Source organism: Notechis scutatus, chromosome 14, assembly GCF_049901735.1.
Source record: "Notechis scutatus isolate UNSWTSFEM ecotype Mainland chromosome 14, rNotScu1.2, whole genome shotgun sequence".
In the NCBI taxonomy this organism is placed as follows: domain Eukaryota; kingdom Metazoa; phylum Chordata; class Lepidosauria; order Squamata; family Elapidae; genus Notechis; species Notechis scutatus.
In genome coordinates this window covers 5,239,270-5,256,084 of record NC_142022.1, presented here as the reverse complement: position 1 = coordinate 5,256,084, position 16,815 = coordinate 5,239,270, and the positions used below count along the sequence as shown (strand labels likewise).

Below are 16,815 nucleotides of genomic sequence, written 5' to 3'. Positions count from 1 at the left end.
ACTGAACAATAGAGTCAGGAGGCTTTTGCCCTGTATCTGCAGGAGCTGAGGGAATTGAAGACATATATTCAGGTGGAGAAGGAGGATAAATGACAGCATTAGTATAACGTGGAGGTGTTAAAAGAGAAAGTTCATTGTGACCAAATTTTTCAATTGCATTTCTACATAAATGCCACACCTGCAAAATTTCTATTTTTGCTCTAGGTTCAGTGTGCAATGTTTTTCCTATACGTTCCCAATCAGTTAATTTTAAAGACCCCTTTTCTGGGTACCATAGGCACTGAGCTACAATCTCCTGGACCAGCCTTAAGAGATTTTTGTCTGGTACCTCAGTATTATTTTTCTTCAACAAATAGCCTAATTCATCTACATGCTTCCTTTGTTCCTCAGAAAGCGAAGACCCCATACTTACAGAAACCAAAAGGTTGAAGAAACCGCAAAGGGTTGAAGGTGCACCAAATCCTTTCTGGACGAAGTAAGAGGGTCCCTGTTCATGCGCCACTTGTTGTAATGAGGCAGTCGAGGTGTTTGATCATGATTCATTTGATCATGATCAAACACCTCGACTGCCTCATCGTTACAACATACATTTAGGTGCCCTTCGAGACACACCTTTGGAGTCCCAAATGATGTGCAACTTCCCAGGCTCGCAGAGAGAATCCAGTTCCTTTATTTTAATTAACAGGTAAGGAGGGGAAGAATAATAAGATTACGAATAATATAATAACATTAAAAGTTCACAGGCCAAGCTCGTTCCCCCAAAGTCAAGAGAAAACATGGCCGATTTGTAAACAAGATCCACACCCTGTTGTTTGGCGTAATGCCTCTTATCCCTTAAGATGCCAAAAAAAATTAGCTTTCGGTGTCTCCTCGCCACGCCGTGGCAGGGACCCCGTCTTCACACATGTATAATATTAAATAAAAATGATACCCCTTATTAGTACCATTGTACTTGCTTAATAATTCCCTTTTTCTGCCCCATTTCAAAAAGGCTAGAGGCCTCCCGGTCAGAAATGATGCAGTCCTTATCAACAATCCAATACTGTACTGTATATATCTTTTTTAAAAAAAAATCATAAAACTCAAAATCCAGGGGTTCCTCGACTCTGGATAAATAATACATTTTTTTGCATCGGTTCAAAAGGATCACCAAAACGAAAACAAAAAAAAACCTCACCAGAATCCAGAATGTCAGAGCTTGAATTCTGGAGAGAAAAGAGGGGTTGTGTGTATCATGGAAGCTTGCAAAACCTCATCCAGACACCCCCAAATCGGTCCAGAGATTGTTCTTGTTTTAAAAATAGAATTCCCGTTCAAACTCCGTCCTGATAGCCAACAAACAGGTCCAGGCACTTAATCTCCAAGGTCAGACTAGTTTGATCGGGGCCCGAGGTGGAAAAATCGTAACATACAGCTCGAAGGGATGCTATGAGGTCATCTAGCCCAACCCCCCTCTCCTTAATCAAAGGTGGAAAACTATCCCATCGCTTCTCAAACCCCGAGCCTCTGCTTGCGCATACCCAGGGAAACGGGTAACTCGCCATCTTTCGGTGATGGGAATCAGTTGGTGAACAATTTTAACCTTGAAAAATTATTTTGCCTTGACTCTCAAGGCGGCTGCTCACATCTTTCACACCATTCATCAACGTCCTCGGAAATAGGCGACGGATTCAAAGAACGGTGAACAAACAATTCTAAATCCAGGCTTCGGAGACACTATTGCATCCCAACCCCAGCGAGGATTTAAAAGGCAGCCCCAATGCAAGCAACTAAGATGCATCCGAAAATTCTTTTCCTGCACGGGCTAAAGTGGGGTCAGACTAGATGACCTCTGAGAATCATCCCGCCCCAAGCCTTGGCCTGCCACGCAGCCAAAACTGAGCCCCTTTCTAACATTGAAAGCCGCTGTCCTCCTATCCAGAAGTCCTTTAAGCATGGGCCAAAGGGGGTCAGACTAGATGACCTCTGAGAATCATCCCACCCCAACTCCCCCAAGTCTTGGCCTGCCAAGCAGCCAAAAATGAGCTCCTTTCTAACGTTCAAAGCCGCCATCATCCCATCCGGAAGTCCGATCCAGATTTTTTTTTTAAAAAAATAATAATAATTTCCCTAGCGCTTCATGAAAGATTTGTGGAGATTCACTTTTTACGCGGTGTCTTTTTCAACCACGCCGGGTTCGAAATACCGGACCTGGCGGTCTGGTCCAGCAGCCAAACTCATCCCGTCCTTTGCCCCCGCCCCCTGGGCAAGACTTCCCAAGTTCAAAGGAACAACGGTACCCCCCCCCCAAAAAAAAGGGGGGCTGGGATGTTTAGGAACAAGGAGCAGAGCTATGAAGGATGCTCGGTGCCCCCATGATGCCGTGAAGGGTGGTAGCCGCCTTGCGCGAGGCTTTCCGGAGTAGCGGACTGTCGGGGTGTCGCTCCTGCAGGTGTCGCAGGTGAGATTCCTGACTATCGGCCGTCGATCCGCAATCCTCGCAGACGTAAAGTTTAGCCCGGCGTTCCTTGTAGGCGTAACTCTGCTGCACCCCGTGGATTTTTTTCAGGTGGGACTCCAAGGAGCAGCGCTGGGTGAAGGCCTTGTCACACAGGTCACATTTGTAAGGACGCACACCTGCAGGGCGGGGGAGAGAGGAGGAGGAGGAAGAGGAGGAGGAAGGATCCAGGGTGAGTTCAGACAACCCAGGTTGCCCGAGGACAATTGCTGCGCTTGTGGCACCCTCCCAAGTGACAATCTCTTCTTGTCTTAAGGGTGACAGGTAATCCTCCATTTACAACGGGGAGTAAAATTTCTGTTATTAAGCAAGGCAGTTCAGCAAGGCGCCTGGTTTTATGTCCCAAAGGTGCTTTTTCAGGAGGCAACTGGCCTTTTTTGGTTTTTCCTTTGAAGACGTTTTGCTTCTCATCCAAGAAGCTTCTTCAGCTCTGGATGGTGGAGGATGGATGGATTTATACTCCTTGCAGGCAGCTGGTCATTTGCATCCTTTTATAGACAGTCGTTGAGGCCGCTCGGCCCCTCTCTCAATTGAGTGGTGGGAGGGATATACGACCTCATCTATCTCCACGGTCTTTTCAACAGATCCAAGGAGGCTCCACACCCATTTGCACCACTCAGGTGACCCTGAGGACTCAGATAAACCTCCAAGTGGCCTTGATGACACTCTTAAAAAGATGCAAATAACCAGCTGCCTGCAAGGAATATAAATCCTTCCATTCCCCACCATCCAGTCAGAGCTGAAGAAGCTTCTTGGATGAGAAGTGAAACATGTTCAAAGAAAGAGTAGAGTAGAACAGAACAGAACAAAACAGAACAGGAATAGAATTAATAGAAATGGAAACAAATGGCATAGAATGGAAGGGAAGGGGAGGGGGAGGGAAGGGGAGGAGAGGAAAGGAAAGGAAAGGAAAGGAAAGGAAAAAGGAAAGGAAAGGAAAGGAGAGGAAAGGAAAGGAAAGGAAAGGAAAGGAAAGGAAAGGAATATACTAAAATTAAAAGGAAAAGATGACTCTGAATATTATTTGATTTGGGATAAATGGTACAATTGGATAGACCGGAAAACAATGCATAAAATAATGAACCTATGAAACATATTATCATATATATATATGTGTGTGTATGTATGTATGTATGTATGTATGTACACACACACACACACACACACACACACACTAAAAGATAGGAATTTATAAAATACTAGTCTTATTCCTCTTTCTCATTGACTAAGTTACATAAAGGACATCTATAAAAATACATAGTTATAATCCAATAATAATAATAATAGACTATTATGTATTATTACAATATAGATAACAGTTACTTTACAAGGGACAAGAAGTAATTGCCATTTAATACCTTTTATGAGATATCTAAATCACTATCAAATGTATTAGAGAGAAATAAGATTTGTCTTATTATAGAATGTGTGGTGATGTTTATTTGTATGACTTGTTATTTTTTTTATTTCTGTATATTTGTATATATTAATCTTTTGTACTCCATAAAGTATTTTTTAAAATTTAAAAAAAGGAATAGAAACAGAACAAGAACAGAAAGGAACAGGTACAGAACAAGAACAGCATATAAAGAATAGAATGGAATTCCTTTTCTAGCTAAGTGTGATCGGACACCCAAGACATTTGTCACCCAAGGAAACCGTCTTGCTTAACAACAGAAATGCGGGGCTCAAAGTCGTAAGTCAAGGACTACCTACAGAACGGAGGATTGATTGTGCGGGCACAACCACTGTTTCTCCTTTTTGGATCTTCTAGGGGAGATCACAACTTGGTGTTCGCAACTATTGTCTTGGCATTGTACGCTAAGGAGAACTGGGGAAGGCCACCGCTAACCAGTCTCCCCTCCCTCGCGTATCCATAGATCTGCGTCTAAGAAAGACCCTGTTATAGATCCCCTTTTTTAAAATCAGACTATCATCCCTGTCTGGATCTCATGGCGAGGAGAAGCTCAGGCCTCACAATCAGGAGGCGGTGAGTTTGATCCTCTCCAGGCACACTGAGAATTTATCTGCTGAACTAAACTCCGCACTGGCAACAGGAAAGGCATCCGGTCAGTAAAACACTGCTAGCTCCATTCAGTTGCCCGGACTCCACCCCTGCAAGGGATTATGGGGTTGTTAAAAGATGATGATGATCCCCGGCTGAATCTCCAAAGCCATTCTGGGCACCGGTGACAGCGCCAGCCACTTGCCGCCCCGCGCCAAGCTCACCTGTGTGCGTCCGGACGTGTCGCTTGAGGTCGAAGGTGTCGTTAAACCCTTTGTTGCAGTAGGGACAGAGGTGCCGCTTGATCTCGCTGTGGCATTTGAGGTGGCGGTTGAGCATCCGTTGGTAGGAAAAGGCCTTTTGGCAAAAGGGGCATGAAAACTGCTCGAGGGGACCGTCAGCCGGGCTCACCTGTGGAAAGGTAAAAAAACAAAAAACAAAAAAACCACTTTGGTTTGATGTTCTGCCACAGCCTAGCCCGCCACTCCTCCCCGAAATGTGGTCCTTGCCGGTCAGAGCGAAGCTAAGATTCTAGTCCTCATGATCGCCCATAGTCAGAAAAGTTTTTGAGCACTGCCCTACCGGGGCTTGGCACTTCCAAACCCCGATGGCAGTTTTCAACGGGTAGGACTTTCAAGAGAGGGAGTCCCTTTCCCAACCCTCATTTTGAAGCCGCGGGCACATCAAAATGCCCCGTTGCGAAATATCCCATCAAATGTCTAAATAAGTCCTCGACTTACAACAGTTCATTTAGCGACCGTTCAAAAGTTCTAATGGCACCGAAAAAAGGGGGGCGTACGACCGCCTTTCACCCCTTACCACCATTGCAGTTTATCCCAGCAGGTCGTGACTAAAATTCGGATGCTTGACGACTGACTCCTATTTACGACGGTTGCAGGGGCTCATGTGATTCCCCTTTTGTGACCAGTCCTAAGTGTGAGGACTGGCTCTAAGTCAGTGTTTTTCACTGCTGTCATAACTTCACATCCATGGTTTGTAAGCCTCCCAGTTTCCTCACACCTTGGTTTGCCCGCAGGGCCCCAACCGAACCCCAACCAGCCCAACAAACCCTCATTTGGGGTTTGCTGCTCCTTTGCTCCCTCCAGACCTTCTTTCGTTCTGCTCTTTTAATTACAAATAAAAGAAAGAAAAAAAAGGGAAATGTAATTTTTTCCAAGCAGGAAAAAATTACCTTCTTGGTGAAAAATCTGCCTCTCTCCTCCCATCTGGGACATTTCTTAACCAATAAACTAGCAATGTTTTGCACGTGGCTACCATTTTGTGAGCGCGCCCGCAACTGTGGCTGGTGCATCCCAGGTCCTCGAAGCCTTTCCCCCCCCCATATGACTAACTTCCTTCGCTTTATCTGTACCCCGCCCCTGATTTAATCAAGCACAGCCTAGGAGCGGCGTCGACACAATCACACACCTTACCGCTTCATTATTGTTATTTGCTTTTTAGGCGTACAGTCTCTCCTTCCCTGCGGGAACCCCACTGGGGCCCATGAGAAATGGTCATAAATTGCGGGAAATGGTGTAAGGGTCTCCTGCTTGGGCGGAGGAGGTTGGACTAGATGCCCTCCAAGGTCCCTTCCAGCTTCGTTAATCTACTTGACAGCTTTAAGACTTGTGGACTTCAATTCCCAGAATTCCTCCTCCAGTCATGTTAGCTCAGGAATTTTGGGAGTTGAAGTCCACAAGTTTTTAAGGTTCCCAAGTTTGAAGACCCTTGATCTATATATATATAAAAGCGAAAGGCCCCTCACGCATCATCACAAAATCTCCAGCACCGTAAATTATGTTCCTCTTGGCTTCTAGGGGCTCACTAAGAAAGGATTTTTCCAAATGACCATCAGAGCATTAGTATTTCCTATATTATTATTATTATTATTATTATTATTATTATTATTATTATTATTATTATTATTATTATTATTATTATTATTATTATTATTATTATTATTAACATGCTCTGATGCTAAAGAGTTCTACTCCCCCTCCCCACCTGAAAAGAAACCTGTTCCAAATGCAAAACACAAGCAGAGGAAAAGAGTTTCTGCTTCTGTTTCAGTTTCACAGCACCAAGCAGCTTTAGTACAGAACAGTTGAGCTAAGCCACGCCCAGGCTCCTTGCTGTCTCCTTGCTCACACAGCAAATACTGTTTCAGTTTCCAAACAGCCCTCAACTCTCTCACACACTGACAGGACTCTAGCCAGGTGAATACCAATGGATGCTGGTAGGCAGTGGCAGAATTCCACCACCACCCCCATTATTTTCCTCCCCAAAAACTAAGCCCGACCACATAGTTTCGTAGCGAAGCCCGGGTATCGAGCTAGTCTGTAATAAACTAGGGTGCAAAGCTGCTGGTCAGTCCTACCTTGATTTTGGAGTGCGTGAAGTCGGACTCGTTTTCCTGGCATGCCCCACTGGACACGTGGGCCGCGCCATGGGGCTGAGCCGCCGTGTAGACAGAGTTGCGGATGGTCATGTCCAGCGGCATCGGGAAAGATGGCGGCTCGGCCACCGAAGGTTCCGGGTCCTTCCAGAGCGCATATCCGCCCAGGGAGACTGTAGAAGAGAAAGGAATTTTTTTTTTTTTAAGAAAAAGAGAGAGATGGGGTTCCTAGAGGCCATTAGACTACAGGTTGTCCTTGATTTACAACGACTCCCTTAGTTCAAAGCTACAGTGGCACAGAAAAAAGTGATTTATGACCGTTTTTCACACCGGCGACTGTTGCGGCGTGATCAAAATTCAGACAGTTTGTCAACTGATTCATATTTATGATGGCCGCAGCGTCCTTTTTTGCGGCTTTCATGTCAATGGGGAAAACCAGATTTGCTTAACAACCATGTGACTAACTTCACACTTTGGAAGGATTCACTGAACAAAAAAGGCGGTTAAAATGGGGCGAAATTCACTTTAACAACCGCATTCCCTAACAATGGAAATTTTGGCTTCCCTTCTTCGTCGTAAGCCGAGGATTACCCATAAACACTTTTAACGTGCTGGCATAACTTTGAACAGTCACTAAACAAGTGGTCACAAGTCGAGGACTATCTTAACCCTCTTGCCTAATGCAGGAAAAGCCAAACTAGGATTTGTGGCTTGTAAGTCCCCAGAGAGATTGCAGCATCTTTGCAAGGGTGACAGTTCTGGTTATGTTTACGCATCATGTTAAGCCGGGATTAAGCTACGATGCAACATCACTGTGTGAAATTGAACATCCAGCAAAGTCCCCATTTGCTTTAATCCACTTCTTTTTGCCCTTGGTTCAATTTTATCCAGCTTTCTAAGAGTCTAACATGCCCTCATTAGCAAACCAGGTCAAGGCTTATTGTGACGGCCCAAGACATCGCACAAGGCCCTGAAGTTCCAGGGGTCGCCAACCTTTTGGACCTCAGGGACCACCAAACTCATCATTTTAAATCCCGCGGACCAGAGACCCTGGGAAAATCCCAAAAAAAGTCTGCAGGAAAATTCCCCACCCCGATTTCCGACAGATTGATCGTTCTTTATTTGGGATCGCAGGATTCTGTCTCCAGCTTCGTTCTCAGGGGGAGAGAGAGAGAGAGAGAGACTTTTGGCTTCATGCAAGGAAAGCATCAGAAGCCGCAGAAGTCTTTTCTTCTCCCCCAAACTCCACCAGAAATGAGTCTTTGCCGGCGCAGCCTCTTGGAGCAGGAGGCCTTGCAGGGTCCCAAAGACTCATTTCTGGCAGAGTTTAGGGGAGAGAAAGAAAGACTTCGGCTGCTTTCCTTGCGTGTAGCCAAAAGCAGAAGAAGAAAGAAGCGGAAAGAAGCAGCTAGGTGGCCAGGCCAGGAATGTGGGGCAAGTGGGGCAAGTTTCCCCACTCCGTCCTTTCCAACCCTCCCCTCACTACGTTGTGTTGTGTGCAATACAAGCGATGCAAGCCTTGTGTTCCCACAGGCCATGTGGGTGGCACAGCCTTGTGTTCCTGAGCAACCTGGATTAATTGCTTTGGGGGTGACATTTCTCTGCGGACCGCCAACATTTTCTTGCGGACCATCAGTGGTCCCCGGCCCACCGGTTGGCAACCACTACCCTGAACCGCAATGAATGCAACCCCTCCATGCTACCGGATCTCATTCTCCACATCTAACCAGAGCAGAATTATTCAACGCTCCAAAAAATGGGAGTCGCTTTTCTCCACTTGGATAGAAAAAACACCACCGAGACTCTAGGAACACTTATCAAAAGCCACATTCAGGGCTTTTATTTTTTTCCCCCACACACACAGCCCAATGGACGCCTCTCAGAGCTGGCCCACCTCCAGCTACCTGGAAAAACCAGCCCAGGTTGGAGATGAAAACGAGGCGGGTTCAAAACAAGCAAAAGGGCACTTTCGCAAGGCTGGCCAGGATGCTAGTCCTCAATGACTTTGCAACATTGGGAAATAAGCCCGGGGTTCCGCTCCCCTTTCCTCCCCCTAAAAAATATTTTTTTAAAATAAAAATAAAAAAGAACCTATCCCCTCCTTGTTTGGCGTCCCTCTATCAGGACCCAACGCCAGCTGCAATAGCAGTAAACAGACTGGAACCGGTTGACCGGGATGTTATTGGAAAGCGGCGGCCCAACCCAGCGAGTTAATTAAGCGTTTCCGGGGCTGGCGCCACTTTTCAAGGGCCCATTACCTGCCTCCAGAAAGGTGGAGTAAGGAGGAGGCTGCTGGCTGTGTGTTGCAATGGCCCTTAAAAGGTACGCAAGGAACACGACACAGATTCTCTCCGACTCCGTTGGACGACGGAAAGAAAGAGAAAGAAAAATAGACAGCTCAGCAGAAGGGACAGCTAGTCCTCGGACTTACAACGGGTCATTTAGCAGATCATAATCACAGCTGGAGTTCTTTGGGTAATCTTTGAAGTTGTGGGAGCTTCATCCTTGGAGGCTTTCAAGAAGAGGCTGGACTGCCACCTGTCAGAAATGGTGTAGGGTCTCCTGCTTGGGCAGGGGGTTGGACTAGATGACCTACAAGGTCCCTTCCAACTCTGATTATTTGTTATCTTACCTAACTTAAGGCCGCAATCGGCGTGCAAAATGTCTGTTTCTAAGCGAGACCTTTGTTAAGGGAGGTTGGCCCCGTTTTACAGCCTTTTTTTTGCCACAGTGGATCACTGCAGTTCTTAAGCTAGTCACACAGTCGTTAAATGAATCTGTCTTCCCAAATTGACGTCACTTGTCAGAAGGTTGCAAAAGGGGATAACCCCGGGATGCTGCGACTGTCATAAATATGAACCATTTAGTGACCGTTCTAAGTTACAACGGCCCCGAAAAAGGTGACCAAGCGGTTGTTTTTCACCCTTAACGGCCGTTGTAGCATCCACACGGTAATGTGGTCAAAATTCAGAGGCTTGGCAGCTGACCCATATTTACAACGGTGGCCGTGTCTCCGGTGTGTGTGTGTGTGTGTGTGTGTGTGTGTGTCATGTGATCCCCTTTTGCGACCGAGTGATCAAAATGGAATCCCAAGTTGTTAAGTGAGGTTTGTCCCATTTTATGACCTTTCTTGCCACAATTGTTAAGCAAATCATTGCAGTTGTCACACGGTCGTTAAGTGAATCCGGCTTCCCCGTTGACTGGGCTCGTGAGAAAGGGGATCGCATGATGCCAGGACACTGCAACCAACATAAGTACGGGCAAATTCCTCACAAACACAACGGAGCCCAAAATCTCTGTGGCTGAGACGTTTGCTAAGCGAAATTCGCCCCGTTTTACCGACTTTCCTTGCCACGTTAAGTGAATCCCTGCAGTTGTTAAGTGAACCACAGGTTGTTAAGTGAATCTAGCTTCCCTGTGGACTTGGCTGGTCAGGCGGTCGCAAAAGGGGATCGCGTGGCCTCTGGGACACTGCGAGACCTTCGTAAGTGCGAGCCAGTGGCCAAGCGTCTTAATTTTGATCACGTGGTTGTGGACATGCTGTGACAGTGGGTTGGAAGTCGCGTTTTTTCCAGGCCCATTTTCAGGCTGTTTTCAGGTCATATTTTGGACCAAAACATCCTGAAAACGGCCCAAAAATGGCCTGGAAAAATGCCTGAAAAAGGCCCCAAAAGTGGCTTCTTTTTGGCTGTTTTTCCGGCCATTTTCTGGACCAAAACATCCTGAAAATGCCCCAAAAATGGCCTGGAAAAATGCCTGAAAAGGGCCCCAAAGTGGCTTCTTTTGGGGGCCATTTTTCAGGCCATTTTTTTGAACCAAAACATCCTGAAAAAGGCCCAAAAATGGCCTGGAAAAGGCCTGAAAAAGGCCCAAAAAGTGGCTTCCTTTTGGCTTTTTTTCAGGCCATTTTTCGGACCAAAACATCCTGGAAACGGCCCAGAAAACGGCTGGAAAAGCCCGAAAAATGGCTTGGTTTTTTTGGTGTTTTTGGGTGCTCTGGCGCCCTCGAAGACCAGCTGGCCAGTGCACCAGAAGGCCAGCTGGCAGTGGCACATGTGCCTAGAGGGAGGGCTCTCCATGCCACTCTGCCAAAGGTTCACCATTACCGTTCTATACACGGTCTTCTCGTAAAAAGTATATTACATGCTTTATAAGAAGAAGTTTCTGCTGGTTTTTCCAATCCCGAAATAAAAACTCTGCTCGCGCCCTGCAACGGCATTCTTCGCCCAACATTAATTTCACGTTTCGCTTTCAAATTCACAACGGAGGAGCCCGAAGGAGAGAGAGAAAGAGAGAGGCTTGTCAAATTTGTCAGCAGATTTATTTTTCCTTTTAAGTTCGCTTTTTTAATTAAAAGGAAGAGGTGACGTTTGGTGCCAAAACCAAAAAACCATCAAATATAAATTGTACCGCATTCCAAGCAAAAGAACTGAAGGAATACCACCTTTCCATCAAAACATGTTATCTGGGATGATTAATAGTAGAAACTGTTAAATAATAATAATAATCTCTGTGAGTGCACCGCTCTGCACATTCTCAGAAGAACTGTTTTTGCTCGTCGTGCAGATCATAATCACAGCCGTCGTTTTTCGGGTAATCTTCAACTTCAGACCACAATTGGCACCCAAACTTCCCTTGGCTAAGCAGAACAGTTGTTTTAAGTGAGTTTTGCCCCGTTTTACGGCCTTTCTGGCCATAGTTGTTAAGCGAACCACTGCAGTTGTTAAGCTAGTTACACGGTTTTTGAGCGAGTCTGCTTGGGCGCAGGGTTGGACTAGATGACCTACAGGATCCCCTCCAACTCTGTTAATCCCCATTGACTTCGCTTGTCGGAAGGTCACAAAAGGTTGTGACCCGGCAGGGCCATGCGTCATAAACACGAACTGTTTAACAACCGTTCGAAGTTATAACAGCACTGAAAAAAGTGACTTATGACTGTTTGCAACATTCCCTGTGGTCCCATGATGAGAATTCAAATGTTTGGCCAATGACTCATATTTATGATGGATTGCAATGTCCTGGGGGGGGTCACGTGATCCCCTTTTGTGACCTTCTGACAAGCCAAATCAATGGGGGGAAGCCAGATTCGCTTAACGACCATGTTGCTAACTTAAGCACTTCAATAATTCGCTTAACGATTGCGGTAAGAAAGGTTGTTAAAAATGGGGCAAAACTCACCTAACCAATGTCTCACTTAACATCATAAATTTGGGGTTCCATTGTGGTCATAAGTCGAGGACAACCTGGTCATGCTAGTTGCCAGATGCCTGAATTTTGATCACAGGAATTCTGCAACGGTCGTGTGAGAAACGGTAACCGGTTGCTTTTTCCAGCGCCGTTGTAACTTTCAATGGTCACTAAATGAACCGTTGTAAGTTGAGGACTACCTGTATTCCATCCTACGTCCTAGCTTTCCCCAAAATTTTGGTTGTGAGGGGGTGCGGAGAGACAGAGATTGATCTACCTATCTTCTCAGATCTTTAACTGGAGTTAGTTAGCGAGTTGGTGTTTTCCCGACATTTTGAAGTGGGATAAATCAATCGAAATCAATACGTGTTGGGTTTCAAATCCCAGCGCCCCCGGTGAGCAGTCATGAGGAAGGGGTTTCACATGGTCTTTTGGGGGGGGTTGTGATACTCCACGCGACACCATCAGCCCAGGCAAGACAACGGGGTCCAAACCCCCAAATTTCCTATCTATATTTTGAGGCCCAAAACTCAGGTCTCAAGACACATCCCACAACCCAGCCACAATATTCTCCTCTCTCTCCCTCTCTTTCTTCTCCCTCTCTCCTGCTCTCTTTCTCTGTCTCTCTCCCTCTCTTCTCCCTCTCTCTCTTTCCCTCTCCTTCCTCCCCACCCCTCTCCCTCCCTTCTGCACTCTCCCTCTTTCCCCCTCTCCATCTCTTCTCCCTCTTTCCTTCTCTTTCCTCTCCCTCCCTCCCTCTCTCCTCTCTTTCTCTGTCTCCATCTCTCTTCCCTCTCTCCCTCTTTCCCTCCCTCCTGCGCTCTCTCCCACACTCTCCCTCTTTTCCCCCTCTCCATCTCTTCTCCCTCTTTCCTTCTCTTTCCTCTCCCTCCTTCTCTCTTTCTCAGTCTCTCTCCATCTCTTCCTCTCTCCCCCTCCCTCTTTCCCTCTCTCTCCCTCCCTCTTTCCCACTTCCTCCCTCTCCCTTCCTCCTTCTCCCCTCCTTCTCTCTTCTTTCCTCTCCCTCCCTCCCTCTCCCTCTCTGCCCAGCCTATCTCGCAGGGTTGTTCGTAGGATGCCAGAAGCCAAGAAAGGTGAAGAACGCAAAACTTCAGGGCAAGATTGAAATCTAAAACTCTGGTCGTTTTCATTGTCCTTCTCAAAAGATGTTCTCTTGTGCGCGGACTAACAGGCACTTCAGCGTGCCTCGTTTTGCATTTTGGATCATTCTGGACGGCTCCAGAAAGCAAGATGGCGGGAATCCTGCTGGAATGCATGTGCCTCTTGTATGTACATATGTACCTACAATGTACAGTCACAAACCTGGAATCTACAGAGAAACCTGCATCAGGCTGCCAGCGTGATTAATTAGATGCTAATTACAGAGTCCTGAGCTGAGGCTAGAGTAGCTTGCCAAGTAATGTGAAAAATGTGCTCCGCCAAACGTTAGCAGCCTCTCCTAAAAATCACTTAGAGGTCTCCCCCATCTCTCCCCCCGCTAACCCCACTGCCGGAGGAAAATTCATATTCAGACGCAGTGGATCATTAAAAAAAACCTGAATAAACACCATTGGGCAAAAAAAAGGAAACAAGCCAGAAAACTATCTGATTGTCCTCATATCAGAAGCAAACAATGCGGACCAGGCAAAACTTGCCAGGTTCCAGGTGGTTTGCTCTTTTTTTAAAAAAATTGTTTTACTTTTTTATTTGTAGCTCACCTTTATTATTTTTAGAAGTCACTCCAAGGGGGCGAACAGAACCCGTCCCACTTTCCTTCTCCTATTTTCTCTACAACAACAACCTCGCGAGGTGGGGTGGGCTGAGAGAGTGAGACTGGCCCAAAGTCACCCAGTTTGACTTCCATGGCTAAATGGGACTAGAATTCACGGTCTCCTGGTGATTGGCCCAACGTCACCCAGCCAGATTTCATCATGGCTAAGGTGGTACTAGAACTCACCGTCTCCTAGTGACTGGCCCAAAGTCACCCAGCTGGCTTTCCTGCCCAAGGCAGGCTAGAACTCACTGTCTCCTGGTGATTCAGGACTAGAATTCACTGTCTCCTGGTGATTGGCCCAAAGTCCAGCTTTTATGCCTAAGGCGGGACTAGTATTCACCGTCGCCTGGTGATTGGCTCAAAATCATCCACCTGGCTTTTTCATGACTAAGGCAGAACTAGAACTCGCTGTCTCCTAGTGATTGTCCCAAAGTCACCCACTTGGCTTTCATGCCTAAGGCGGGACTAGAGCTCCCAGTCACCTGGTGATTGGGCCAAAGTCACCCACCTGGCTTTCACGTCTAAGGCGGGACTAGAACTCACTGTCTCCTTGTGATTGGCCCAAAGTCACCCAGCCAGCTTTCATGGCTAAAGTGGGACTTGAACTCACCGTCTCCTGTTGAAAACTTCTATGCACCCTTTCCTTGAACCAATCCTAAAGGTTTAGATTTCAAATCCCCGGGGGGCTGTTGAGCATTCTGGGAACCGAAGGGGACCCCGGGTTGCATCTGGCTAGTTGACAGTTCCAAAAAAAGGCTCAGCCGAGGAGACCTGATGAGTAAACAAGGTATGCCTCAACCTGGTCAGCAAATCCAGCCAGCCACAATTCATCAACTAAAACCAGTTAAACCTGGCCTGAGCCCACACACCCATCATGAGGCTGCATTTGCAAAGAAGGAACGGTTTCTCACAAACAGCTAAACTCTGAACTAAACGAGGGGGCTGGATTTCCACCAGCCAAGCCATCACAGACAGACAGACACACACACACACACACCCTCCCCCTTATTTAAAACCAGGAATGCAACACTTCCTGTGATATGAATGTTACAGTTTAATCCTGGTTAATAGTGGGGGGGGGGGGAAACTAGCTCGGGTTTTAGATTTTTAGGAGTGCTTTGCTCTTCAAGCTTGTACCTACATTGAATTCTACTATATAGTGCAAGGGTCTTCCAACTTGGCAAGTTTAAGACTTGTGGACTTCCAACTCCCAGAATTCCTGAGCTAACATGACTGGAGGAGGAGGAATTCTGGGAGTTGAAGTCCACAACTCTTAAAGTTGTCAAGTTCGAAGACCCCCTGACATAGTGAAATATTAATGCAATATCACGGGTTTTCAGTTCAATTTGTATAGAATGTGAAGGATGTGGGTTTTCATATGTATGACGTACACTGAAGATGGCATTTAATTTCATGGTGCTAGGTGCAAAATGACAATAAAGTAAACTAAGCAACTCGCTTCAATTTCGTTTCTGAACGTCTTGTTACCAGACTAGGTAACAGCAGGATTTTCTTGTCCCATTCTCCTTATTAAACATTTACAAAACATTCAGAAACTAAATTGAAACAAACCACTGCCCAAAACCCGGGTTAATTGTTTGTATTTGTTGTTCTTCTATCTAGACTCTTCCTCTAAGGAACATTACAGAATATTTTCCCACGAGTCCAGTGGGTTCTCACTGGAGATTTCAAAGACTGGCCAGCCATTTTTCAGGAATGGTATAGGGTCTCCTGAGGGGGGGGCTGGTCTAGATGACCTCCAAGGCCCCTTCCGACTCTTATTATTCTGTGAGGGGGTCCTTGGTGCTCTCTGAGCTTGCAGACGTTTCCTGACCCAACTAGGGAACATCATCAGTGCTAGAAGGGATTGATAAACTGAGACCAAACCCCATTCCCTTCTAGCACTGATGATGTTCCCTAGTTGGGTCAGGAAACGTCTGCAAGAGAACAACCAAGAGAGCATCAAGAACCCCACAGTCATTCCCCCTCCTCCTCCTTTCCACAACCCCCCCTCCCTTCTAGCACTGATGATGTTACCTAATTCGGTAACAAAATGTCTGCAAGAAAAACCACAAAGTTCACAAAGCACTAAGAACCCCTCATTTCAACCCCAGGGGGTTACAATTATTCTCTTTTTATTGGCACCTTTTATTCCACCTCCTTGCCATGATTGTGAAGAAGTGGGGGGGGGGGAACGGGACAAAAACGTTACACAGCCCAAACCGCTCCCCCGTTTAAAAACATCCACTCCGATCCAGCAGAGGCCAAAGTTCACCTTCCTTGTCCCTGATCCTCACCTTCAACTTCCCATCCTTTCTTGCTCTTGGAAAAGAAAGGAAAAGAAAGAAAGAGAGGGGGGAAGCGCGCCCCTCCTCTCTTTTTTCCAGACCCCCCCCCCTCTCTCTCCCTCCCTCCTTCCTTCCTTCCTTATTTCTTTTTTTTCTCTTCCCATTTGCGCCTCCGGCCTCCCCAACTCAACCAACCACTAAATTGCGGCGCGTTCAAACATTCCAGAAGGCGGAGTAGACTGCGCTTAAGTGCGCTTCCCAGGCCGGGGGGCGGGAGGAGGGGAAAGACAATGGGATCGCTAGGGCAGGTGTGATTAGCAGCTTTTCAACCTTTCCGACCCCCCCTTCCGACCCTCTCCCTCCCCCCACACACACAAACGACGGGGGTACAATAGCCCAGGATTCCTCTTTCGAAGTGATGCCTGATAACGGACCTTTCCTAGCCCTCCCCCCTCCACCTCCTCCCGCCCCAGCCTTGGAAAATAAGGTGGAGCGTATAGGATCGCGACTCCCAGCCTTGGGCAGTGGAGGGAAACGACCCAGCCCCGAGGAAGGAGCCCCTATTAACCCTCCCCCCACCACACCCGGGGGCCTCTTCCCCATTTTCTCCTCCCCCCTCTCCCCTCCCCCACTGGGCCCAATCCACTATGGGACATCCGCTTAACTCTT

General features: G+C 46.9%; 1 protein-coding gene across 1 annotated transcript in view; it reads right to left on the bottom strand.

Annotated features, from left to right (window-relative positions):
* Positions 1–638: 638 nt before the first annotated feature.
* OVOL1 (ovo like transcriptional repressor 1) overlaps positions 639–16,815 on the bottom strand; it is a 17,042-nt gene continuing 865 nt past the window's right edge. Inside the window, exons 2-4 of the mRNA XM_087943559.1 lie at positions 6,880–7,070; positions 4,727–4,913; positions 639–2,616 (exon numbers count right to left, since the gene is read on the bottom strand). Of these exons, the coding sequence (XP_087799685.1) occupies positions 2,312–2,616; positions 4,727–4,913; positions 6,880–7,070 (683 nt within the window). The 3' untranslated portion in view covers positions 639–2,311. The remainder of the gene's footprint in view (positions 2,617–4,726; positions 4,914–6,879; positions 7,071–16,815) is intronic.